This window comes from Hyperoodon ampullatus, assembly GCF_949752795.1.
Source record: "Hyperoodon ampullatus genome assembly, chromosome: 14".
In the NCBI taxonomy this organism is placed as follows: domain Eukaryota; kingdom Metazoa; phylum Chordata; class Mammalia; order Artiodactyla; family Ziphiidae; genus Hyperoodon; species Hyperoodon ampullatus.
Genome location: NC_136927.1, coordinates 16227693 through 16255073, shown reverse-complemented (window position 1 = coordinate 16255073; position 27381 = coordinate 16227693). Strand labels below are relative to the sequence as shown.

The following is a 27381-nucleotide window of genomic DNA, read 5'->3' as shown; positions in this document are numbered from 1 at the left end:
ATTCTTAACCACTGTGCCACCAGGGAAGTCCCTTTGACATAGGTCTTGATGATGATTTTTTGAATCTGACACCAAAACCAAAAGCAAAAATAAACAGGTGGGACTATATTAAACTAAAAATCTTTTGCACAGCAAAGGAAACCATCAACAAATGAAAAGGCAACCTACTGAATGGGAGAAGGTATTTGCAAATCATATATCTGATAAGGGGCTAATATCTAAAATATATAAAGAACCCATATAACTCAATAGCAAAAAAACAACCAATCCAATTAAAAAATGTGTAGAAGATATGAATAGACATTTTTTCCCAAGAAGAAATATGGATGGCCAACAGGTACATGAAAAGATGCTCTACATCATTAATCATCAGGGAAATGCAAATCAGAACCACAATGAGATATCACCTCACACCTGTCAGAAGGGCTAATATCAAAAAGACTGGTGGTCCAGTGGTTAAGACTCTGCGCTTCCAATGCAGCGGTGCAGGTTCGATCCCTGGTCAGGGAACTAGGATCCCACAGGCCGCAGGGCGAGGCCAATAAATAAATAAATAAATAGAGACTAGAAATAACAAGTATTGGCATAGATGTAGAGAAAATGGAAACCTCATGGCAATGTAAATTGGTGCCACTATAGAAAAGTGTGGAGGTTCCTCAAAAAGTTAAAAATAGAACTACCATATGATCCAGGAATTCCAATTTTGAGTATTTATCCAAAGAAAACAAGAACACTAATTAGAAAAGATATATGCACCCCCATGTTCATTGCAGCATTATTTATAATAGCCAAGATAGAAAAACAACCTAAGGGTCCACTGATGGATGAGTGAATAAGGAAGATGTGATATATATGTACAGTGTAATATTATTCAGCCATAAAAAAGAATGAAATCTTGCTATTTGCAATAACATGAATAGCCCTGAGAGCATTATAAGTGAAATGAGTCAGAGAAATACAAATACTTTATATTAAGCTTATAGATACGGAGAGCAGCTTGGTGGTTGTCAGAAGTGGCTGGGGGAGAGTGGTGGAAGAAATGGGTGAACTGTTTTTGGTTTTGTTTTGGTGTTTAAGTAACTTGAGTAAGAATAAAGAAATCTAGGCAGTAGCTATATGGATGGTCACTGTATTAAATTCTTTCCACTATCCTTTGTTTGAAATTTTTCATGTAAAATATTGGGAGGAAAGAGACTTAATTGGAAAAAAACAAAAAAAGTACATAGTTCCCTGGCAGTCCAGTGGTTAGGACTTGGCACTTCACTGCCATGGCCTGGGTTCAGTCCCTGGTTGGGGAACTAAGATCCCGCAAGCCACATGGTGCGGCCAAAAAAAAGAAAAAGAAAAAAGTAAATGAAATTAAACTGCTTCTTATACACAGACCCTGACTGAGTTGTTTTTGTAGATTTGTAAGAATCTGAAGAGCAATGGCTGCTTTCTCTTGGTAAGCAGGTATTTATGTACTGAGAAACTTCTTGTGCCTGCAGTCACAAGGCATCCTATACTCACAAGTATTGGAAAATAATATTTAGATTGTGTAATTAAAGCACCTTTAAGAGAAGAAAATAAGTACTTCTGGAGAAGGAAATTAAACCACATATCAAAAGTTTTGGGGCAAAGGATAATCATTGCATTCTACTTGGCCAGCCTAGGTAGTTTCAGATCATTAGAAGGGTCTCACCTGTCGCTATTATTTGATTTCTCCTGTACAAATTCATTGAGTCCCAAATACTGTTTTACATGCACAGGTCCTTATTTTGTAATAAACAGGATTCTGCCTTTCAGTAGATGGTTTTTTCTTTTTTGTTCAAATAACCAGTTTGGGATGTATTTGACATTTAATATAAGTGATTATAAAAGAAAAGATAGATATCACATCAAGGTGCTATGTGTTTTCAAAAAGGATTCCTTTTGTTCCATGTCATTAATAACGACTTCTGTTGCTGGCTGATTTCAAGGCACCTTTGTAGGCAAGCAGGATGCGTGGCTGTCATTTATTAACCTGTTTGTTCCCTTCCAGAAACCTCCAGAGCAGTGTTTGGTAAGATGAGGGCAGAAAGAGGAGCCACAGATGCCTGCAGCAGAGGTGTTTGCTGAAACGCCGGGCTTGGTTGGCTAATATAGCAGCGTGCAAAGACAGGATGTTCTTGCTTCTTTGGGAATCTTGATCACCTCACTCCTTCCAGAAGCAATCAGCTGATGTCTTGGCTCACTGTCTGCCTGAGTGAATGTCCACAACAGCATGTGACTGGGTGTCCTCAAATGAGAGGGGTCTTGCCAGGTCTCTCTGTTGATTTGTTTTTACACCTTCTATCTTTGCTTGATCAGGTGGTAGTTTGGGCTGCAGTCGGGAGGCTCTGGAGCTGGGTTCATCCTAGGTTGGTACTTTCTGGACGGGTTTCCTTGGGCTAGTTACTCTACTTCTCCTGTGTTTGGGGCTGACTATCTGTAAATGAGGGTAGTAATAAGATTACCTGCTTCATAGGGCTGTTGCAGATGAAGCTCTTAGCACAATGCCTGGCCACCAAAAAGCACTTAATAAATGTTAACTACGCGTATTATTATACTGTTCATGTTATTCTGAAATTGCTTCTGTCATTCAGACATAGATCTTTCAAGTTCTGACTGTCATTTTAACAGCTGGATAATATCCCATACTTTGGAATACTGCCTCCTCCCAAACCTATCCTTCTCCTGTCTGCTCTCACTCAGTTGAGAATACAACCCTGTCACTGAAGCTACCACTCTTTGTTGACTTCTGGTTCCTCTTTAGTCCTTTTGTCCATTCAGTTATTAGGTTCGACTCTTATTTCTGTTCCTAAATATCTTCTTAATCTGTCCCCTGCTCTTGGCTGCTGGTGCCCTGCCCTCATTCACATGCTCTTCCTCTTCCTCTCTCACTGGGACCCCAACAGTTGTCTGAATTCCTGTCTTTCCTGAGATTGCCTGCTGTCCAGCTGCCAAATCTGCAGATCTGACCATGTGTCTCCTCTGCATGGTACATGGTGGCCTGTGGTAGTCACAGCGTGTGCTGTTGACCATAGTAAGATTTACTGATGACAACGTAAGAGGCAGAGAGTAGCAGAGGGTCCAGGATCTCCCCAGGCCCATAATTATTTTACAGAGAGGTGGGCAGGGCTGGATGTACTGCAAAGAGCCCTCCAGCCCACACGTAGACATCAACCAGGAGGGGTGAGGGACACCTAATTTCTAACAAGAAATGTCCAAAACTCTCAACACCTCTTGCCACTTGTGGTTGCCCAAGCTGGTTCCTCTGGGGTTCATACTGTCCCCTGGCCATGGCCTGCCCCACACTTGGGGACAGCCTCCTCCAGAAAGCCTGCTGCCCCTCTCTGGGCGCCTCTTCATCTTATCATGGTGTTAGCACTGTCTGTCTTTGTGTTTGGATCATCCCAACCTGAGCAACTCAAAGGAGGTGTCTATCACATTCATCTTTGCATCCCTGGGGCCTGGCATGTTAACAGTTGTCTGAAGGCCACAGAAGAAGATGCAAATCACCTGTAATTTCACTACCCAGAAATTAAACCACTGAGTTAATTATCACTGGAATTAATTTGGGATATAACCTTCTGACCTTTTTTTCTAGCTATAAGTCTGCATATTGCATACACACACATCCCACACACGATATTTTATAAAATATGGATCAAACCCTACCTATAGTTTTTAAATCTTTTTCCATTTAACATATCATGGACAGTTTCCCATCTCATTAAATATTTGTGTAGTCCTTGGATTATAGTGCTGTACAGTATTTCATCCTTATCAGGCAAGCAGTTCACTTTCCAGCTGAAATGATTCATGGTTTCTTTCTCTGCTGAGAGTTATTTGTTTCTCATGATGAAGAAACATGGTAAACAAATACTGGGTCTAAAGCAAAGGCAAGGAAGACCATTAATAACAGGAAAGTAAAGTGAAGACAAGGAAGACTGTTAATAACAGGAAAGTAAATTATTTTGGTTCTACTGTTGTTTGGCCTTTAAGGTGCTTTAAGCCATGGCTATAATGGAGGCTCCTCTTACGCAATGCCTTCTCTATTGAATTGTTTTATTTCTTCCATGGCAGGACTATGGCAAATCAGGAAGCCACTCCAGGAAGCCAGTCAGAGGAGAGCAATGCTTTGGACCTGCCATCAGCTTATGACATAAGGGATTACGTGTTGCAGAGACCCAGCCAGGAGGCCAACAGTGAGGCTTTTAGTTCTGAGGAAGCCCTTTCTATTCCTTGCTCTTCTGATACGGATCCAGGTAAGAAGCACAGTTTAAAACAAACTAACATTGAACAAACAAACAAATCCTGACATATACCTATATGTGATAGTTTGTTTCTCTGTCTTCCAAAGGCAGATCTCTGAAGAATCATTCATTGTCTCAGGGAGAAAAACATCTTATCTAAGCAAAACTGTTGGGAGAGACTTCAAAGGACAGCCTCCCTGGTGGAACCAGGACAAGGAGCTGTTTCCTGGAGGCCTTTTTGTCTGAGTCCCTTTCTGATCTCCATCCAAATCCATTTAGAGGCAGGGAGCACTTGGTTCACTAGGGAGAGGGTAGACTTGTTTTTTTTGTTTTGTTCTTTTAAAACTTCAGAAAATAGCCATGTGGGCCTGTTGTGTGTCATAGGGACTTTAGTGTTCCTCTTATGAAGTATACTCTGGATTTAGGTAACAACTTTTCTGTAAGTTTCCCTGACCGAATTGCCGAAAAGTCTGTTTTTTAAGCTTAATGATAATTCTTTGATATAGTTAGTGACCATCTCTGGTTGTAAAGCCCATCTCCTCCCTGTTTATTGCCTAATCCAGGCCTGTAGGTCCACATATTCAAAGCTTTGCCACTTACTGGTTGTGTGACTCAGGTCATATTTCTTAACCCCTCTGAGTTCCAGAATCATCTACAAAATGGGGATCAAAATGCTTGCCTCATGGAGTAGGTTTAACTCAGGGAACAGTGCAGGGACACATCATAGTGTTTGCCATACATTGGTGCTCAGTCAATTGCCATTACAGTATTCTGGTGCTATTATTATTGTTGTTGTTGTTGTTAATATTCAGAAACCCAAATATATATTTTTAAAGAGCACGCAGGTACTAAGAAAATGTGGGCCTTAATGAAGATGAATTCAACATTGGTAAGTAAGTAGGGTGTGTACCTGTCATTATCTTTAAGAATTCTATGAAAGAAAAAAATACTTTTAAACTCCCTGATGATTCTGTTCTGATTTTCAGGACATAGTCATCAGGATCAGTCAGATTCCTGTTTAATTTAGTTCCAGAGCAAGAATTAGATCATTTCTTATCCTTTTTCTTTCTAGGCTCAGAATCTTAGTTCATTTAACCTTTCCTCTTCCCCTTAACCATCCTGCTGCCTCTACATTACTTTCCATCCCAGAGAAAGCAACTGTTATTAACTTGAATTGAGTTGACCATTGAACTATTTATATTGGAGTACTTGTTTAAAATCTAGACATTTCATGAAAAAAGATTCTTTTGGAAGCCCTTATAAAGGTCTAAACATGGGAAGGAGCACTCGTATCCTGAGACAACCATTTTGCACGGCATGGGGAGGGGCGGTGCTGCATTTGACTGTCTAGTTTGAATTCTGGTTCTGCTTCTTTCTGTGGTTTTGCCTTGGGCAAGTCACTTGGCCTCCATGTCTTGGTTCCTTCATTTGTAAAATGGAGATAGTAATGCCTACCTTGTCATGGGGCAGCCATAATGAGGGTCAAAGTGTATGAGGAGTAATGCCTGGCATGTGGTGGGCTTTGGAAATCCAGCTCTTCATGAGTTCAGCACCTGGGCGCCTCAACACACCACCACGCTGACTAGGCTCCATTTTTTTTTTAATTGAGCTGTAATTTATGTGCAATATTATATGTTACACGTGTACAACACAGTGATTCACTATTTTTAAAGGTTATGCTCCACTTATAGTTATTATAAAATATTGGCGATATTCCCTGTGTTGTATACTATATCCTTGTAGCGTATTTATTTTGTACATAATGGTTTGTACCTCTTAATCCCCTACGCCATCTTGCCCCTCCTCTCTCTCCTCTCCCCACTGGTAACCACTAGTTTGTTCTCTATATCTGTGAGTCTGTTTCTTTTTTGTTATACTCCCTAGTTTTATTTATTTATTTATTTTAAATTTATTTTGTTTTATTTATTTATTTAAAAAAATTTTTGGCTGCATTGGTTCTTAGTTGCAGCACGCGGGATCTTCGTTGAGGCATGTGGGATCTTTCGTTGCAGTGCTTGGGCTCTTCGTTGCAGTGCTTGGGCTCTTCATTGCGGTGCTTGGGCTTCTCTCTAGTTGTGGCCCGTGGGTTTGTCTCTAGTTGTGGTGCGTGAGCTTCTCTCTAGTTGTGGCACACAGGCTCCAGAGCGCATGGGCTCTGTAGTTTGTGGTACATGGGCTCTCCAGTTAAGGCATGCAAGCTCAGTAGTTGTGGCGCACGGGCTTAGTTGCTCTGTGGCGTCTTAGTTCCCCATCCAGGGATTGAACCTGCGTCCCCTGCATTGGAAGGCGGATTCTTAACCACTGGACCACTAGGGAAGTCCCTAGTTTATTTTTTAGATTCTACATGGAAGTGGTCTGACTTCTTTAACTTAGCATAATACCTTCCAAGTCCATCCATGTTGTTGCAAATGGCAAAATTTCGTTCTTGTTTATGGCTGAGCAGTATTCCATTGTGCGTGTGTGTGTGTGTGTGTGTGTGTACCACATCTTCTTTATCCATTCATCTGTTGATGGACACTTAGGTTGCTTCCATATCTTAGTAATTGTAAGTAATGCTGCTATGAATATTGCGGTACATGTATCTTCTTTAATCAGTGATTTTGTTTTTTTCAGATAGGTACCCAGGAGTGGAATTTCTGAGTCACATGGTAATTCTCCTTTTAGTTTTCTGAGAAAACTCCATACTATTTTCCACAGTGGCTGCACCAATTGACATTCCCATCAACAGTGTAGGAGGGTTGCCTTTTCTCCACATCCTCATGACAAGATCCATTAGATTCATGACCTCCTACCTCAAGTTGAGCCTCCTTGCTGCCCATCCATCACACACTATTCTCCTAGCACGTTCATCCTCCTGCACTCTTGGATGACTTTGTAGTATCTTCTTCTCTCTTTGCAAATCCCCATTACCTCCTCCAACCTCTCTCTCAGCTGATAATCTTGGTTTCCTATTTAATCAAGAAAACAGAAGCACTCAAAAGAGAATGAGCACACACTCACACTTCACATCCATCAGCTTCCTTCCCTCCTTTCGTGGGAGACCCATCCCTGCCTGTCCTTCTCTTCCTGTCTGCTTTCATCTACTCAAGGTCGTCACTTCTAGTAATCTCCTGCATCGTTGATCCCACCTCTACTGGCCATTCTCATGATCATACAAACGTGCTTTAATAGCTCCCATCTTAACAAAATGCCCACCCTAGACCCCAAATCCCCATCTAGTTACAGACTCATTCCTCTGTTCTCTTCTACAGAAAACCCTCAGAAGAGTCATCTACACCTGTTGTCCCCAGTTCGTCTCCTCCCAGTTCCTCCTAAAACCCTCCAACCTGGCTTCTATCTCCATCACTCCATGGAAATAGCTCTTGTCAAGGTCATGACCTCCACATTGTTAAATCCAGTGGTCACTTCTCAAGCGTTCTCCTTCTTGATCTGTCAGCAGCATTGACTTTTTTCCTTCTTGAATTCTTTCTTCAGTGGGCTTTCTGGGAAGCAGCATCTTATGGTTTTTTTCTTACTTTTCTGTCTTATTTGTTCTCAGTCTTCTTTGCCTGATTCCTTCCTCTCCAGCCCCTTAGTGTTGGAGAGCCCAGGGCTGAGTCCTCAGCTCTCCTCTCTGTCATCACACCCTTCCCTGAGTGATCTTATCCAGTCTCGGGGCCTTATATGCTCTCAGTACCCCGCTCAGTCCCAGATTTCTCTCTCTAGTTTGGATCTCTGGCTTGACATTTATACTATCTATGTATTTCATATCATCACTTAGATTTCTATTAGACTTCCTAAATTTGACATATCCTAAACCAAATTCCTGATTCCTCTACCGTCTCATATATACATAGACACACCTGTTCTTTGAGGCTTTCTCATCTCAAAAAAGTGCTTCCATCCTTCTGTTCAGAAGGCAGAAACCTGGGAGTCATCCTCAACTTCTTTCTTTCTCTTTAATCTCATATCCTGTCTATCAGCAAATCCTGTCAGCTCTCCTTTGTCTCCACTGCCACCACCCTGGTCCCTGCCAGTAACATCTGTCTTCTGGATTATTGTTAATCTCATAACTGGCTTTTCTCACATCTGGTCTTTATCCTCCTATAGTTTCTTCTTCTTTTTTAAAAATTTTATTTATTTCTATTATTATCTTTAATGGAATATATAAAAGCAGAGAAACTTCACTCATAAGTTGTGCTTTCACATATTCATATAGAAACTATATGGAAATACATATACATGGGCTTAGAAATATTTTACTTTTCATGCAGGAATTCCAATTATATTAACCAAAACTAAAGAAATAATTCATAATAAAAATAAGCTTTGTGTATAGTGACATCTATAATTACAGTAAATTGTCACTAAATTAAACATTGAACAGGGACTTCCATGGTGGCGCAGTGGTTAAGAATCCGCCTGCCAATGCAGGGGACACAGGTTTGATCCCTGATCCAGGAAGATCCGACATGCCACGGAGCAACTAAACACGTGAGCCACAACTACTGAGCCTGTACTCTAGAGCCTGCAAGCCACAACTATTGAGCCCATGTGCTGCAATTACTGAAGCCCACACTCTCTAGGGCCTGCATGCTGCAGTGACTGAAGCCCATACACCTAGAGCCCATGCTCTGCAATAAGAGAAGCCACTGCAATTAGAAGACCGCGAACCACAATGAAGAGCAGCCCTCGCTCACCGCAACTAGAGAAAGTCTGTGTGCGACGACAAAGGCCCAATGGAGCCAAAATAAATAAATAAATAAATAAACAAACAAATAATTAAATAATTTAATAATAATGGTTGACTAGGTACACCCAGTCAACTAAATATGAATATTCAAAAAAATTGCATTTCTTCCTTTTTTTAAATGAATTTTTATTGGAGTATAGTTGCTTTACAATGTTGTGTTAGTTTCTGCTGTACAGCAAAGTGAATCAGCTATACGTATACATATATCCCCTCTTTAGGTCACCACGGAGCATTGAGTAGAGTTACCTGTGCTATACACTCGGTTCTTATTAGGTATCTATTTTATACATAGTAGTGTACATATGTCAATCCCAATCTCCCAATTCATTCCACTCCCCTCTTTCGTCCTTGGTAACCATACATCCATTCTCTATGTCTCTGTCTCTATTTCCGCTTTGCAAATAAGTTCATCTGTATAATTTTTCTAGATTCCACATATAAGCAATATTATACGATACTTGTTTTTCTTTTTCTGACTAACTTCACTCTGTATAACAGTCTCCAGGTCCATCCACGTTTCTGCAAATTGCACAATTTCATTCCTTTTTATGGCTATGTAATATTGCATTATATATATGTACCACATCTTCTTTATCCATTCTTCTATTGATGGACATTTAGGTTGCTTCCAAGTTCTGGCTGTTGTAAGTAGTGCTGCAATGAACATTGGGGTGCATGTGTATCTTTTTGAATTATAGTTTTCTCCAGATATATGCCCAGGAGTGGGATTGCTGGGTCATATGGTAGTTCTATTTTTAGTTTTTTGAGGAACCTCCATACTGTTCTCCATAGTGGCTGTACCAATTTACATTCCCACCAATAGTGTAGGAGGATTCCCTTTTCTCCACACCCTCTCCAGCATTTATTGTTTGTAGATTTTTTGATGGTGGCCATTCTGACTGGTGTGAGGTGATACTTTACTGTAGTTTTTTTTTTTTTTTTTACTGTAGTTTTGATTTCAATTTCTCTAATAATTAGTGAGTGATGTTAAGCATCTTTTCATGTGTTTGTTGGCCATCTGTATGTCTTCTTTGGAGAAATGTCTGTTTAGGTCTTCTGCCCATTTTTTGATTGGGTTGTTTGTTTCTTTGATATTGAGCTGCATGAGCTGTTTGTATATTTTGCAGATTAATCCCTTGTCAGTTGCTTAGTTTGCAAATAATTTCTCCCATTCTGAGGGTTGTCTTTTCACCTTATTTGTGGTTTCCTTTGCTGTGCAAAAGCTTTTAAGTTTCATTAGATCCCATTTGTTTATTTTTGTTTTTATTTCCATTACTCTAGGAGGTGGATTGAAAAAGATCTTGCTGTGATTTATATCAAAGAGTGTTCTTCCTTTGTTTTCCTCTAAGAGTTTTATAGTGTCTGGTCTTACATTTAGGTCTCTAATCCATTTTGAGTTTATTTTTATGTGTGGTATTAGGGAGTGTTCTAATTTCATTCTTTTACATGTAGCTGTCCAGTTTTCCCAGCACCACTTACTGAAGAGACTGTCTTTTCTCCATTGTATATCCTCGCCTCCTTTGTTGTAGATTAGTTGACCATAGGTGTGTGGGTTTATCTCTGGGCTTTCTATCCTGTTCCATTGATCTATATTTCTGTTTTTGTGCCAGTACCATATTGTCTTGATTACTGTTACTTTGTAGTATAGTCTGAAGTCAGGGAGTCTGATTCCTCCAGCTCCATTTTTTTCCCTCAAGATTGCTTTGGCTGTTCAGGGTCTTTTGTGTCACCATACAGATTTTAAGATTTTTTTGTTTTAGTTCTGTAAAAAATGCCATTGGTAATTTGATAGGGATTGAATTGAATCTGTAGATTGCTTTGGGTAGTATAGTCATTTTCACAATATTGATTCTTCCAATCCAAGAACATGGTATATCTCCATCTGTTTGTGTCATCTTTGATTGTTTTCATCAGTGTCTTACAGTTTTCTGAGTACAGATCTTTTACCTCCTTAGGTAGGTTTATTCCTAGGTTTTTTATTCTTTTTGTTGCGGTGGTGAATGGGATTGTTTCCTTCTCTTCCTGATCACTCATTGTTAGTGTATAGGAATGCAAGAGATTTCTGTGCATTAATTTTGTATTCTGCAACTTTACCAAATTCACTGATTAGCTCTAGTAGTTTTCTGGTAGCATCTTTATGATTCTCTATGTATAGTATCATGTCATCTGCAAACAGTGACAGTTTTACTTCTTCTTTTGCAATTTGGATTCCTTTTATTTCGTTTTCTTCTCTGATTGTCATGGCAAGGAATTCCAAAACTATGTTGAATAAAAGTAGCAAGAGTGGACTTCCTTGTCTTGTTCCTGATCTTAGAGGAGATGCTTTCAGTTTTTCACCATTGAGAATGGTGTTTGCTTTGGGTTTGTCATATATGGTCTTTATTATGTTGAGGTAGTTTCCCTCTATGCCCACTTTCTGGAGAGTTTTTAATCATAAATGGGTGTTGAATTTTGTCCAAAGCTTTTTTTGCATCTATTGAGATGATCATATGGTTTTTATCCTTCAGTTTGTTAATATGACATATCACATTGACTGATTTGCATATATTGAAGAATCCTTGTATTCCTGGGGTAAACCCCACTTGATCATGGTGTATGATCCTTTTAATGTGTTGTTGGATTCTGTTTGCTAGTATTTTGTTGAGTGTTTTTGCATCTATGTTCATCAGTGATATTGGCCTCTAATTTTCTTTTTTGTGACTTCTTTGTCTGGTTTTGATGTCAGGGTGATAGTGGCCTCGTAGAATGAGCTTAGGAGAATTCCTCCCTCTGCAGTTTTTTGGAAGAGGTTGAGAAGGATAGGTGTTAGCTCTCCTCTAAATGTTTGATAGAATTCACCTGTGAAGCCATCTGGTCCTGGACTTTTGGTTGCTGGAAGATTTTTTTTTTTTTTTTGTGGTACATGGGCCTTTTTCTGTTGTGGCCTGTCCCGTTGTGGAGCACAGGCCCTGGACGTGCAGGCTCAGCGACCTTGGCTCACGGGCCCAGCCGCTCCACGGCATATGGAATCTTCCCAGACCAGGGCACGAACCCGTGTTCCCTGCATCGGCAGGCGGACTATCAACCACTGCGCCACCAGGGAAGCCCTGGAAGATTTTTTTTTAATATTTATTTTATTTTATTTATTTATTGGTTGCTTGGGTCTTAGTTGTGGCTTGCTGGCTCCTTAGTTGTGGCACGTTGTTTCCTTAGTTGTGGCATGCTGGATCATTTTTAGTTGAGGCATGCAAACTCTTAGTTGTGGCATGCATCTGGGACCTAGTTCCCTGACCAGGGATTGAACCCAGGCCCCCTTCATTGAGAGCGCTGATTCTTAACCACTGCACCATCAGGGAAGTCCCGTTTGCAGGAAGATTTTTAATCACAGTTTCAATTTCATTACTTGTCATTGGTCTGTTCATATTTTGTATTTCTTCCTGGTTCAGTCTTGGAAGGTTGTACCTTTCCAAGAATTTGTCCATTTCTTCCAGGTTGTCCATTTTTTTGGCATATACCTACTTGTAGTAGTCTCTTATGATGCTTTGTATTTTTACGGTGTCAGTTGTAACTTCTCCTTTTTCATTTCTAATTTTATTGATTTGAGTCCTCTCCCTTTTTTCTTGATGAGTCTGGCTAAAGGTTTATCAATTTTGTTTATCTTCTCAAAGAACCAGCTTTTAGTTTTATTGATCTTTGCTATTGTTTTCTTTGTTTCTATTTCTGCTCTGATCTTTATGATTTCTTTCCCTCTACTGACTTTGGGTTTTCTTTGTTCTTCTTTCTCTAGTTGCCTTAGGTGTAGGGTTAGATTGTTTATTTGAGATTTTTCTTAGTTCTTGAGGTGAGATTGAATTGCTATAAAATTCCCTCTTAGAACTCCTTTTGCTGCATCCCATAGGTTTTGGATCATCATGTTTTCATTATCATTTGTCTCTAGGTATTTTTTGATTTTCTCTTTGATTTCTTCAGTGATCTCTTGGTTATTTAGTAATGTATTGTTTAGCTTCCATGTGTTTATTTTTTTTAGGTTTTTTTTTCCTGTAATAGATTTATAATCTCATAGTGTTGTGGTCGGAAAAGATGCTTGATAACGATTTCAATTTTCTTAAATTTACGAAGGCTTGATTTGTGACCCAAGATGTGATCTACCCTGGAGAATGTTCCATGTGGCCTTGAGAACAGAATGTATTCTGCTGCTTTCGGTTGGAATGTCCTATAAATATCAGTGAAATCTATCTGGTCTAATGTGTTATTTAAGGCTTGTGTTTCCTTACTAATTTTCTGTCTGGATGATCTGTCCATTGGTATAGGTGGAATGTTAAAAGTCCCCCACTATTACTGTGTTACTGTCGATTTCCCCTTTTATGGCTGTTAGTATTTACCTTATGTATTGAGGTGCTCCTCTGTTGGGTGCATAAATATTTACAATTGTTATATCTTCTTGGATTGATCATTATGTAGTGTCCTTCCTTGTCTCTTATAACATTCTTTATTTTAAAGTCTATTTTCTCTGATATGAGTATTGCTACTCCAGCTTTCTTTTGATTTCCATTTGCATGGAATAACTTTTTCCATCCCCTCACTTTCAGTCTGTATGTGTCCCTAGGTTTGAAGTGGGTCTCTTGTAGACAGCATATATATGGGCCTTGTTTTTTATCCATTCAGCCAGACTGTGTCTTTTGCTTGGAGCACTTAATCCATTCACATTTAAGGTAATTATTGATATGTATTTTCCTATTATCATATTCTTAATTGTTTTGGGTTTGTTTTTGTAGGTCTTTTCCTTCTCTTGTGTTTCCTGCCTAGAGAAGTTCCTTTAGCTTTTGTTGTAAAGCTGGTTTGATGGTGCTTTATTCTTTTATCTTTTGCTTGTCTGTAAAGCTTTTGATTTCTCTGTCAAATCTGAATGAGACCCTTGCTGGGTAGAGTAATATTGGTTGTAGGTTTCTCCCTTTCATCACTTTAAATATATCTTGCTACTCCCTTCTGGCCTGCAGCGTTTCTGCTGAAAGATCATCTGTTAACCTTCTGAGGATTCCCTTGTATGTTATTTGTTGCTTTTCCCTTGCTGCTTTTAATATTTTTTCTTTGTAATTTTTTTTGTGTATTTAATATGTGTCTCAGCATGTTTCTCCTTGGCTTTATCCTGTATGGGACTCTCTGTGCTACCTGGACTTGGGTGGCTATTTCCTTTCTCATGTTAGGGAAGTTTTTGACTATAATCTCTTTAAATATTTTCTCAGACCCTTTCTCTTTCTCTTCGTCTTCTGGGACCTCTATAATTCGAATGTTGGTGCATTTAATGTTGTCCCAGAAGTCTCTGAGACTGTCCTCATTTCTTTTCATTCTTTTTTCTTTATTTTGCTCCTCAGCAGTTATTTCCACCATTTTATCTTCCAGCTCACTTATTCTATCTTCTGTGTATTTTTCATTTCAGTTATTGTATTGTTTATCACTATTCTTTGAAAGTTCTTCTAGGTCCTTGTTAAACATTTCTTGTATCTTCTCGATCTGTGCCTCCATTCTATTTCCAAGATCTTGTATCATCTTTATTATCATTACTCCGAATTCTTTTTCAGGTAGACTGCGTATTTCCTCTTCATTCATTTGGTCTTGTGGATTTTTACCTTGCTTCTTTGTCTACAACATATTTCTCTGTTGTCTCATTTTGTGTAACTTACTGTGTTTATGGTCTCCTTTCCACAGGCTTCAGGGTCGTAGTTCCTCTTGCTTTTAGTGTCTTCCCCCTGGTGTGTGAGGTTGGACCAGGCACTTGTGTCAGCTTCCTGATAGGGGGAACTGGTGCCGGCACTTTGTTGATTGGAACTGAGTCTTTTCCCTCTGATGGGCTGGGCTGTGTCAGGTAGTGGGTTTTGGTGTGTCTGTGAGCTTAGTACGACTTTTAGGCAGCCTGTCTGCTAATGGGTGGTTCTGTGTTCCTGTCTTGTTGGTTGTTTGGTGTGAGGCATCCAGCACTGGAATCTGCAGGCAGTTTGGTGAAGCCAGGTCTTAGTGTCAAGATGGAGACCTCCAGGAGAGCTCACACTGACTAATATTCTCTGGGTCCAGGAGTTTTCTGGTGGTCCGGTGTCCTGGACTTGGCACTCTTATCCCAACCCCTGGCTGGGGAACTGAGACTCCACAAGCTGCGCAGCCAAAAAAAAGAAGAAAAGAAAACAAGCAGACAAGCAAAACCCAAGACAAGTGATAAAAACAAAACCAAACAGACAAACAGAAAAAAAGAAAATACAAACAAACAAAAAAACCCAAGAGAACAACCAAACAAAAGAACCCAAAAACAAAAAGAAACAATAAAAAATTAACAAAAACAGCAAAACAGAACAAAAACAGAAAGCAAGCTAAAAAAGCAAAGATGGGGCTTCCCTGGTGGCACAGTGGTTGAGAGTCCGCCTGCCGGTGCAGGGGACATAGGTTCGTGCCCCGGTCCTGGAAGATCCCACATGCCGCGGAGCGGCTAGGCCTGTGAGCCATGGCCACTGAGCCTGCGCGTCCGGCGCATGTGCTCCGCAACGCGAGAGGCCACAACAGTGAGAGGCCCGCGTACCGCAAAAAAAAAAAAGCAAAGATAACATAAAACAAACACACAAAGATGATTTAAAAAAGGAACAAAAAGAAAAACAAGAAAAAAACCACAATAAAGTAAAAATAGAAAAGTAAAAAATATATTTAAAAATTAAATAAAATTAAAACAAGACAACAACAGAAAATGAAACAAACAGACCAAAAAAGAGTGCTTGCTTTGGTAGCACATATACTAAAATTGGAATGATACAGAGAATATTAGCGTGGCCCCTGTGCAAGGATGACACGCAAATTCATGAAGCGTTCCATACTTTTTTGCTGTACAGTAGAAATTAAGACAACATTGTAAAGCAACTATACCCCATAAAAATTAATTAAAAAATAGAAAAACCATAGTAATAATAATATTTTCCTGAGGCCTCCACTCTCAGTGTCCTTGACCCCACAGTGAGCCACAGCCAACCCCTGCCTCCCCAGGAGGCCCTTCAATACCTCTAGGTAGGTCTCTGGACCCGCTGTGGGCCCTGTGGGGGCAGCTCAGACTCTGACCTGGCCCATCTCCCACATGTACTTGCCCCCAGAGTCCACAGCTGCTAAAGCTAGACTGGTCTTAGTTGTGGGAGCACATGTCCATTCAGATATTCCGCAGATGCAGGGTTTACCAAGCAGATCACAGGGATTTAATCCACAGCTTGTGCAGCTGCACAGAGAGAATTCCATTCCTCTTCCTTAGTAGCACAGCCCCTGGGGCTCAGCTTTGGTTTTGGTCCCACCTCTGCATGTGGGCTACCATTAGGTGTCTTTTCCCCACCCAGGCGAAAGGTGGCGAAAGTAGCGGTGATTGAGGCACCCAGGCTAACTGGGGAACTTACTCAGGCTGTGGAGGGATAAGGCAGCCACAACTGGGTCGTGTAAAGTGTCTGAGGTGACAGAGACTGGCAGGAAGTTGCAACAGACTGGGACATGCTCGCTCTGGTGGGAGTCCCTCCCAGTGCCCGTGGAGGCAGGGGCCAGCAGGGGGGAAGGGGGTTGCAATGGCAGCTCCGCTCCTTGTGTGCCACTCAACAATGATACCTTACTTCTGTAGCAGCCCGGGTTTCTTCCCAAAACCTTCCCTGTTGTGGAGCTCCTCACTCCTGTCCCTTCAGGCTGTCTCTTCACAGCCAATCGCTGTCCTCCCCGGGTCCACTCTCCAAACCCCAGTTTCCAGCACCCAGCCCCCTCCACACCAGGAGACACATAACTCAGGCTGGAGTGTGCAGGGCTGTGACACGGACCATGTGTGCAGTTCTTACTTTGTCCTGCCTTCCACAGACCGGTTGCTGTGTTCACCTCCAATCCCCCAAAGGTCCCTTTCTTTCTGCCCCGGCTGATTTTCCCGCCATGAATGGGCTTTTCTGAGCGCAGGAACCTCTCCCCACCTTCATTTCCCCGCCAGGGATGCTGTCCTTTCTCATTTCTTTTCTTTTGTTTTTTCTTTCTTTCATCCTACCCAGTTGTGTGGGGATTTTTAATTGCATTTTTAGGTGTCCGAGGTCTTCCGCTAGCGTTCAGCAGGTGCTCTGTGAGAATTGTTCCATTTGTAGATGTATTTTTTTTTTAGGGGAGTATTTATTGATATTTCCAGCAGCCAGCATATCTCTCCAGTAAGATCTAATTTAAAAAAAGTCTCAAGTTCCCAAAAATCAATCCACTCTCTACAATCAGATGTAAAACGATGACCAACAGAAAATACAACATAAACTTTTGTCATGTTAACAGAGTAAATGGTTTTACTAAAAGCTGCTGACATTTCTATCAGTAGCAGCCACAGGGAAGCCGTTGGTTGTGACCGTAGTGTCCATATTGATGGGGGTAGTAAGGTTCTTGTCTGTGCTGTGAGCAATTGTTACCCCAGGTTCGTCCATGCCATTGATTGGGTCAGTTGTCACTGGGCCACCCCCGTCTGCTATCCCTGCCTCTAAACTGTTATCTTGCAACCGATTGCCTCTATTTCTTTGGTTCCCACCAGCTCTGCTATTCCATTCCTCAACAATTGGAGGGGACTCAGGAGGGCGTTTCAGGTATTCCTGGTACTCTTTGTCATCTTCTGTGAATCTACTGGCAAACATCTCTTCAAAATTTGGAACAGCTTCAGAAGTGTCAGTCATTCTGAAATTCCCAGGGATTTGAGGCAGCTGTACTGTTTAATGTTTATATTGTTTAGATCTCTGTCCCAGAACACCATCACAGGACCTCCAGACCCCTTCAGCTCTCCAAGGTAACAGGGTCACACCTGTAGATGTATTCATGATGTACTTGTGAGGAAGGGTGAATTCTGCATCCTCCTATTCTGCCATCTTGATTCCTCCCTCCTACAGTTTCTTCTTAACACAGAGACCAGAGGACCCTTTTAAAGTGTAAATCATATTATGTTAGTCTTTTGGTGGCTTCTTATCTGACTCAGAGCCAAAGCCAAACTTAAGAGGACTTAACCTGGCCCCATACCCCTGGGGCCCTGGGCCTGGCCTCTCTGACCTCACCGTGTACCATCACCCACCCTTCCCACCCCAGGCTGGGCTGCTGCCTAGCATGCTCACCCTTCAGAGAGGCCCAGCCTTGCCTCTCTCCTGGTGATGCTCCCTCATCATGTCCTTCCCTGGCTTTATTCTTTTCCACAGCACTAGTGTCACTGGGCACCCTATGTATTTTATTGTTAATTTATTTGTTTGTCTCCCCCAACTAGAACATAAATTCCAGGATAGCAGGTACTGTATGAAGAATGGATGAGTAAAAATAAAAACAACAACAACAACAAAACAAAAATTAAAAAGAAAGAATGGATGAGTAAATGCTGTTATTATTTCATTACGAGACAGGCCCACATTTATTTAGGGCTGAAGTTGAGCACAATATAAAATGTCTCCATTCCCCTCCCCACTCCCCATGCACATACATAGCTTAAGGATGCTTATGGATAACTTTGGAAGGTTCCAGAATAAGGGTTGGGAGTCATAGGCAGCACTGAATTAGGTGAAGCTGATGTTGAAAGTTCAGCCTCTCTGTACACCAGTGCCAAAGTGAATCTTGGAGACAGTGTTTTGGGTGAAGAAGAAAAGGATAGCTTTATTGCTTTGCTGAGCAAAGGGGGACACAGCGGGCTCCTGTCTTGAAAAACTATGTGTCCCCACCTAGGAGGATTTGATGAGTTTATAGCAATAGTTCAAGGGTGGGGTTGCTGACAAGATGAGGGTGTGTGCAGGGTCTCAGGTGATCTCCTCATCTTGATGAGCTTCTCTGGTCCCTTTCATCTTGCCTCAGGTGGTTTCTTGGCTGCTCCTCCCTTGATTAGCAGCAGTTCAAATCTGCCCTTTGGAACTCAGGGAAGGTTATGGAGGCTGGAGTCTTGCTCACAAGAAACGGGGGACAGAAAAGTCTCCATGCCCGGGAGCCCCACAGGGTCCTCCTCAGTTTCAAAGCCTAAATTTAGCCCCATAGCATGGTCAGTGTTGGAGGAGGAGATTGTCAGATTTCCTCTGCCTCCCAAAAGAAAAGTCAAAATGTGTAACTGATGGAGACACGGCAGAACTGTCAGCCATTTAACATGTGCAAAGTGGGACTTCCCTGGTGGTCCAGTGTCTGACTCCGCACTCCCAATGTAGGGGGCCCGGGTTTGATCCCTGGTCAGGGAACTAGATCCCACATGCCACAGTTAAGAGTTTGCATGCCGCAACTAAAGATCCCGCATGCTGCAACTAAAGAAAAGATCCCCCATGCTGCAACAAAGATCCCGGACGCGGTGACAAAAATCCTGCATGCCACAGCTAAGACCCAGCGCAGCCAAATAAATAAATATTAAAAAAATATATATCGTGGGGCTTCCCTGGTCGCGCAGTGGTTGAGAGTCCGCCTGCCGATGCAGGGGACACAGGTTCGTGGCCCGGTCCGGGAAGGTCCCACATACCGTGGAGCGGATGGGCCCGTGAGCCATGGCTGCTGAGCCTGCACGTCCGGAGCCTGTGCTCCGCAACGGGAGAGGCCACAGCAGTGAGAGGCCCGCGTACCGCAAAAATATATATATATATGTCATGTGTAAAGTAAGTTATAGACTCTTGTGCAGCGGCTTAAACTCTGTCGCTTCTGTCAGGGCAAACACACACACACAGGTGAGTCACCCGCCTCTGTACTCGGAGTCCCAGTTCTTAAGAGTACTGAGCCTTAACCTAAAAGAGAGGTTCAATTTCTGGAATCAGGGCAGGTAGGAGAGAGATTTGGGGATTTGCCTGTCTGCTGTCCTTGAAAAGCGTCCTGTTTAGGTTTCCCACCCCCACACCTTCTCACACTCCCCTCCCCTCCCCACCCCCGAGCTTGACCTTTCCCAGTGGAACCACCCTTAGTGTCCATCTCCCGCCTTTTGCCCGTGGCTGTGCCTGACCCTCTGCAGCACTCCCAACACTCCCGCTGGGCCGCACACAGTCCCCCAAGGAAGGTTCTGTGCCTGGGCATTTCTCTCTGTGCAACAGGGTTCTGGAATGTCTTAGAATGGGTGAGCAATGATTGCTTCTGTTTGTGGAGGACTTGCTGCCCGTCAGGTTCTGTGCTGCTGGGCTCCACGCTTAGTGTTTCACAAACCTTTGCCACTTTCCATTTTTACCACAAACCTGAGAAATGGAAATTAGCCCTATTTTATACATGAGGACATGAGGCTTAGAGAAGTTGGGAAACTTGCCCAGTGTCACTAATTAAATGGCAGAGCCGGGGTGAATCCAAAGGCAGCATTTTGAGTCATACTTTGAGACAAGTTTGCTTTTTTCTAACCTGGAAAGTAACCAAGGGGCTGATAGCCTTGGGACAAGGAGCTACTGGAAATAAATGTAGGCAAGTTTGTTAGCTTGATAGAGCAAACAGCTCATTTTGGGAGGGGGTAATTTTAGGGAGGAATATTAGGTTTTAATACTATTTTATTCAGACTTAAATATTTTCAAAAATTTTCTTTGGCTGTACACTCGGCCACTCTGTAGTACTTTTGTAGGTTATGCCATTTTTTACTGACAATACTCGTGACTGTTTTAAAAACGGACCAGATCACCCAGAGGTTCCTGCGAACTAAGTGGAAATGGTATCTTTGAGCCTTGATGGGAGCAAGGATTATGCTGGGGTCAAATGGGAGGCAGCCATCCGTTTATTTAACAGCCCGTATCTGAGAGTTTATGCTAAATGGAAATAACTGGGCTCAGGTTTATCCACCACAAAAGGACTTCATTCTGACATCAGTAGGAGATGCTTACATGGAAAGCTGTTTATTTTGTTGTAAACATTCCAGATCTGCCTTTGGTGAGAAGATTTTCTACCAAGTAAACTTAGGTTGTCACTGGTAATCTGGCCCTTAGCAAGCCATGAACTTGAGATGGACAGCCTTAACCTCTGGGGGAGTCACTGCCCTGTGTGCCCAGCCGATGGGCTCTGTGCTGACCATCTTCCACCACGTGTTTCTCAGACTGTCCAGGTGCCTGAGGGTTCACTTTCTACTTGTAAATTGAGTCGCTTTCCTCCCCTCACTGCATGTTCTTAGGTGCCTGTGGTTACAGGCTCTCTCCCTCACCAGCCCTCTGGAGACTTTGGCCCATGTTTTAATCTAGCCCAATAACTCTGGATCCCTAGTTTGTCAGAGAACTGGCCTATCTGCACGTGTCCTGATGGTGGCCATCCCGTCTCAGCTTCTCAACACATCCACTTCCCAAGCCAACTTCATTCTTGGTTTGCTTTTTGCTGCTGTGTGTTGTTAGGAAATTGCTCCTCTGGGGGTTGGTGAACGGTCAAAAGTTTCCAGTTGCAGACACCAGGGTCGCCCAGCATTGGGCGCATCCAACCTGGGACTCACGGCACTTGGCTCCTTTTGTACGGATTCCCCGTGTCACCGTGCAGCTGCCTCTGTTGTGGGCCTGTCACTGACCCAACTTCTGGAAGGAGGCCCTGCTCTGCCGCCTCCCTCGTCACCTCACGCAAGACTCTTCCTCATTCTCCGGCCGTGACCTCCGCCCCAACTGCTCCTGCTCAGGTGCCGGGAGCGAAACAGATACTCCTCTGCCCTTATCTGCTGTGCCCAGCTGCCACCTCACTGCCCGTGCCCCGGGGGAGGGGATTCGTGGCAAAGGACGTGAGGCTTGAGAGTGCTTTCCAAGAAGTGCGCGGGTTGATAAGAATCTGAGAGTATTAGTCAGAAAAAACCTCAAAGCCTTGGTCGTTTCTGTCTGGGTACCAAAGGCAGGTGAGGCCGGGCTCTGTCTAAATAAACAGAGCTCATCTGTCCTGAAGTGACCGATTAGCCACTTCCTATGAATTGCTGGGGAGCAAACATCAACTTGTTACCTTGGCCAAGCACAGGATTGTGAAACCCCCGCCCTTTGCGCTTCCTGGGGAGATCAGGCAGAAGAGCCACACGCCAAGAAGTTCCTCCCGAAGCACAGTTGTCTTCACGTCCTCTATTTAATCCCCTTGAGATGTCCTGATCCACTTCACTTTCCTGCCAACTCCTCTCAAGGATCTTGTGCCTCATTTTCAGGACTGGGTAATCTGATGTCTGGGGTATTTGTTCAAAATATTTAACAACCAATTCAACAGTATTGCAATATTTTAACAACTGGCAAGGCTGTGCAGGTGCACACCAGCTGAATACAAGCCCCTGCTGGTGTCTAAGTACTCATTAACACAGGCCTGCCTTTCCAGTTGGGCCTGTTTCCATGCTGAGTCAGGCCCTGGTGCCTCAGCTGCATTGTTTCCCTCATTGAAGTGTGCTCTCCCCTCCCCGGTTAGCTCCAGTCCACTCCAGAGACTTATGAATTCAACCTGTCAATTAGTCCCAAGTACATTTTTGTTGATGGACTTGAACTCCCTGCCTCTTAGGTACACATGTCCTTTCTCTTTCATTACTGGGCTCAAAGAAAGCATATAGTAAACAGAATGAAAGTGCAGAGTGAAATGGCAAATAGTCTTGGAGAAACCTCTCAAACTCAAGGTCACAAAGGCTTCCTGGAGGTGCAGTCCTGTGTGTACCATTCTAGCTTGATAAACTCTGGGTAGCTCACGTGGCCTGTCTCACCAGAGCCCTCGCAAACCTTTATCCTGGAGAGCACCCAACATGTATTCTAATGCAGGACACAGCGTTCCTCTGCAGTTGCTTTGACATTGCAGCGTGGAGGTGGGAAACCTCAGCCCTTTCCTCCAACTTGAACTTCTAAGAGCAGTTGTTGGGGAAATTGGTTGAGTGTATACAGCAAGTTGAATATTAAACACAGTGTCTTTGATGATTAAAGGCCCTGCTGACAAGTGGTTATAAGTTTAAAGTAAATGGTGGTTTGATGCTCCGTATTCTTCTTTTGGAATCTGTCAACATCCCAATCTTCAAAGGCCATTTTATAACCTGTGTATTTAGGCATTTCATCTAAGGAATTTATTTTATTTTTTTTTTTGTGGTACGCGGGCCTCTCACTGTTGTGGCCTCTCCCGTTGCGGAGCACAGGCTCCGGATGCGCAGGCTCAGCAGCCATGGCTCACGGGCCCAGCCGCTCCGCGGCATATGGGATCCTCCCAGACCGGGGCACGAACCCGTATCCCCTGCATCGGCAGGCGGACTCTCAACCACTGCGCCACCAGGGAGGCCCAGGAATTTATTTTTTAAGAGTAGATAAGTATGTCTTTTTCCTTTCTGCTATGCATGTGGTATCCATTTGTAATTCTTGAAAATTTTATTTCCATAAGAAATTATAAGCTCTTAAATTCAAAATCTCAAAATAGAATTTGCATAATAACTGTGGAATTTTGGATGTAGTGTTGTCATTTAAAACAGGAGTCAGGGTATATTTCAGACATGGAAATAATGTTAAAGACATTTTCTTTATAGCTGCATTAAATAGTACCCAACCTAGTAGCTAATGACAGAGCCTCCTCTAAACTGGACCTAAGATACACTCAGGAAGGGAAAGGAGACTGATAAGCCAATTCTCTGAGAAATCATAGAACAAAGTCTGAAACTTCCTATCACATATCAAGTTGATGGGTTTTATTTGGAAAGTTTGAGTATTCTTCATGGCAATGCATCTCTGCATTTTGTTACCACTTCCTGGATTGAGTTATGCAGATTCAGCCAACTAGGCTTAATTTTCAGGTTCTAAACGGGTTTTGAACTCTTTTCTTGCCACTGTTGGAAGGCAGCAATGTGCCCTAATTGTGTGGCCCAAGGAGTGAAGGGTAAACCCTACATGATTAAGGCCCACAGAGTTAGAGAATGGTACAGCTTCTGGGCCAGTGTGCCCAAACTGTGCTCCAGGCAGCTTTCTGAGAGCTACAGGTCAGGACTGGGAGATAGTAGTGAGCCCTGGACTCTCCACTCTTGCTCATCCTCCAGATAATTATTCATTGGAAGAAAGGATGTCAGGGCGAAAAAAAAGGTTTGAAAACTACCAAGGTCTCCTAGTTGTCTCATTTTCTCCAAGGGGAAGTTGAACCCCAGGATATTGAAGAAAGTCACCCAAAGTCACATAGTGACCTGACAACTCCTATTTCCTTGGAGACCCTCTTTATAGACTATTTCTGTGACTTTTCTATCCCTTAAAAAATATATATATGTATATATATATATGTATATATATATATATATATATATATATATACACATACATACATACATACATATAGTTCTGTATTTTAGCCTGCTAAATCGTAGACAATGTTAAATAGTAGAGGTGATAACAGTTTGAGTAGAATTTTTAAAAATAAATTTATTTATTCATTTCTTTATTTTTGGCTGCATTGGGTCTTTGTTGCTGTATGCGGACTTCTCATTGTGGTGGCTTCTCATTGCAGAGCACGGGCTCTAGGCACGCCGGCTTCAGTAGTTGTGGCTCACTGGCTTCAGTAGTTGTGGCTTATGGGTTCTAGAGTACAGGCTCAGTAGTTGTGGCACACGGGCTTAGTTGCTCTGTGGCATGTGGGATCTTCCCGGGCCAGGGATCAAACCCTTGTCCCCTGCATTGGCAGGAGGATTCTTAACCACTGTGCCACCAAGGAAGCCCGAGTAGAATTATTTTTAAGGCTCAGGAATGCTATTTGTGATCTGTGCCGTCTCTCATCATCCTTAGTTTTGAGTGTCAAGGACACTCGCTGTGGGGGAAGAGGCTTGTTTACTTCTGTGCACTCTGCCCGCAGTTACAGTTTTTTGGGTTTTTTTTTTTTTTTGCGGTACGCGGGCCTCTCACTGTTGTGGCATCTCCCGTTGCGGAGCACAGGCTCCGGACGCGCGGGCTCAGCGGCCATGGCTCATGGGCCCAGCCGCTCCACGGCATGTGGGACCCTCCCAGACCGGGGCATGAACCCGTGTCCCCTGCACCGGCGGGTGGACTCTCAACCACTGCACCACCAGGGAAGCCCCTGCAGTTACAGTTTTTTAAAGACAGACTGTGTTCCTGTCGAGAGCTGCACCAACAGGCATTTACTGTTCAGTCCAGGCATACAGCAGTGGCGCTGTGGCCTGACCATATAACTCTCTTCAGGGGCTTCTCCAAGTGAACATTCATTCCTGACTCGTCACTCAGCTGTGTCTTCTTACAATATGAGGAAACAACTCGGTGGAAACAGTCAAACATACACCATCACTAGTTGCATTCACTGTCATATATTGGTAGGACAAAGAAGATCATATACAATTAAGGGGAGACGGAATTCCTTGGCAGTCCAGTGGTTAGGACTTGGTGCTTTCACTGCCGGGGCCCTAGTTGGATCCCTGGTCAGGGAACTAAGATCCTGCAAGCCGCACAGCACAGCCAAATAAAAAACACAAAAAAAATTAAGGGGAAACAGGAAGATCAGTAGTTTATCATTTATTGTACACTTGCATTCCAGGCACTGTGCTATGCGTTTTACATGCATTGTTCCTTCTGATTCTCACAACCACCCCAAGCAGTAAATAATGTTATGATCTCCATGTTACCCATGAGGAAATGGAGCCATAGAAAGGTTAATATGTAACATATTAATGTTTTACTCCACAAACTTCGGAAAACTGAGACTCAAATCTGGGTTACGTTGACTTCAAGGCAGAACTTTAAAGAAATGCAAACGTCAAGGTATGAGTAAGTACTAAGTAATAAATGTTGTCTTAAATATTTGCAGTTACCTCTTCTGGAAAGTCCTTGTGGGCCTCTTTCTCTAACTCTGAATATCTTCACAGCAGTCTCAGCACTGTCTCGGGCCACCAGGACTCTGGTTCATTGACCAGCATCATGTCCACTGCCAACTGAGCTCCCCTTTCAGCTTCTCATCTTCCCATCACTGAAGAAGCTCTGCCTACCTGTAGACCTGTCGGAAAGAAGGCATTTCCTTTACAGATAAATTTCTCACACCAGGCAGGTTCCAACTTCTTATGTTAAAACTGAAGGAAGAAAATAAAGTCAGGGTTTTTTAACTTTGCTGGAATGGATGGAACTCTCGATAACTCTTTCTGTCCAGAAAAGATTTTCTCACCTGGACCCGGAACTCTTCTTATTCTTGGCTCTTTGCCCTTTGAAGCTGTAAATCATGCTCTTTGTTTGCTGAGCGGCTGCTGTTTCCCAACCCGCCAGCTCCCTGGAGTTTTTGATGGAGCTAGGTTTTGCTAACATGCTCGAAGTTACAAAAACCCATCTTACTGGCATAACTTGCAAGGATAAGTGTTTTTTAATTCATTCCTGGGAGCCTGGTGCTTCCCTGTGTGGGTTCTTGTTTTGCTCTCTGCCTGGTCTAAGAACAGTGCCTGTTGCAGCCACTGTCCAGACCTGAACCCTGGCCTGTAAGGAATAAGGGTACAGTGCCTGTCACATAGTAGGTGCTCAGCGGAGGCTGGTTGAATAAATGAACAACACACTTAAGTGAAATTTGACAAGATTTTAAAATAGATATCAAGTATCATGGTACCTTGTTCACCAGTTTATAACTTTACCATCAAATTTAAGCTGTGATTGAGCTTATGTGTACTATAGGACAAAGAAGATTCTAAGTTAAATAGCACATATGGGACTTCCCTGGTGGCGTAGTGGTAAAGAACCACCCTGCCAATGCAGGGGACACGGGTTTGAGCCCTGGTCTGGGAAGATCCCACATGCCGCAGAGCAACTAAGCCCATGCACCACAACTGCTGAGCCTGTGCTCTAGAGCCCGCGAGCCACAACAACTGAGCCCGTGAGCCACAACTACTGAAGCCCATGCACCTAGAGTCCATACTCTGCAACAAGAGAAGCCTCCGCAATGAGAAGCCCGCGCACCGCAATGAAGAGTAGCCCCCACTCGCCGCAGCTAGAGAAAGCCCACGCGTAGCAACGAAGATCCAACGCAGCCAAAAATAAATAACATAAATAAAATTTTAAAAAATAGCGTGTACTCTCACATAAGTCCTGCAGATTTGCTCAACTCTCATATGAAGTGTTCAGACTAGCCCAGACTGGTCTCTCTCTAAAGCCCCCAGCTTTTTTCTTTGAGGGACTTCCCTGGTGGCGCAGTGGTTAAGAATCCGCCTGCCAATGGAGGGGACACGGGTTGGATCCCTGGCCCAGGAAGATCCCACATGCTGCGGAGCAACTAAGCCCATGCACCACAACTACTGAGCACACGTGCCACAACTAGTAAAGCCCGGGCGCCTAAAGCCTGAGCTCTGCAACAAGAGAAACCACTGCAATGAGAAGCCCACGCACCGCAACGAAGAGTAGCCCCCACTCAATGCAACTAGAGAAAGCCTGCATGCAGCAACGAAGACCCAACACAACCAAATAAATAATTTTTTTTAAAAAAGTCAAGAAAACAGCCGAGAAATGAATATATGTGAGGAGCTATAATGCTACTGAGAGTAGAGAATCATCACTACAT

The 27381-nt window shown here is 42.9% G+C and overlaps 1 protein-coding gene, 1 long non-coding RNA gene and 1 pseudogene across 4 annotated transcripts in view; 2 read left to right on the top strand and 1 right to left on the bottom strand.

The window, feature by feature from the left end:
* Positions 1-2199: 2199 nt before the first annotated feature.
* The window catches only part of SHLD1 (shieldin complex subunit 1), a gene marked incomplete at both ends in the record, with an annotated part of 94311 nt that continues 69129 nt past the window's right edge, over positions 2200-27381 (top strand). Inside the window, 2 exons of one of the 2 annotated variants that reach the window (XM_079719491.1) lie at positions 2200-2328; positions 4087-4268. In XM_079719491.1, coding sequence (XP_079575617.1) covers positions 4091-4268 — 178 coding nt within the window. The remainder of the gene's footprint in view (positions 2329-4086; positions 4269-27381) is intronic. The other variant, XM_079719492.1, reaches the window with a different exon arrangement.
* On the top strand, positions 4931-8964 carry LOC307063383. Its single transcript, XR_013811245.1, has 3 exons — positions 4931-5145; positions 6870-6904; positions 8822-8964. It is a non-coding gene; the product is annotated as an uncharacterized lncRNA (long non-coding RNA).
* Positions 17308-17660, bottom strand: LOC307063382 (RNA guanine-N7 methyltransferase-activating subunit-like protein; annotated as a pseudogene). Its single transcript has one exon. The product of its transcript is annotated as an RNA guanine-N7 methyltransferase-activating subunit-like protein (transcript).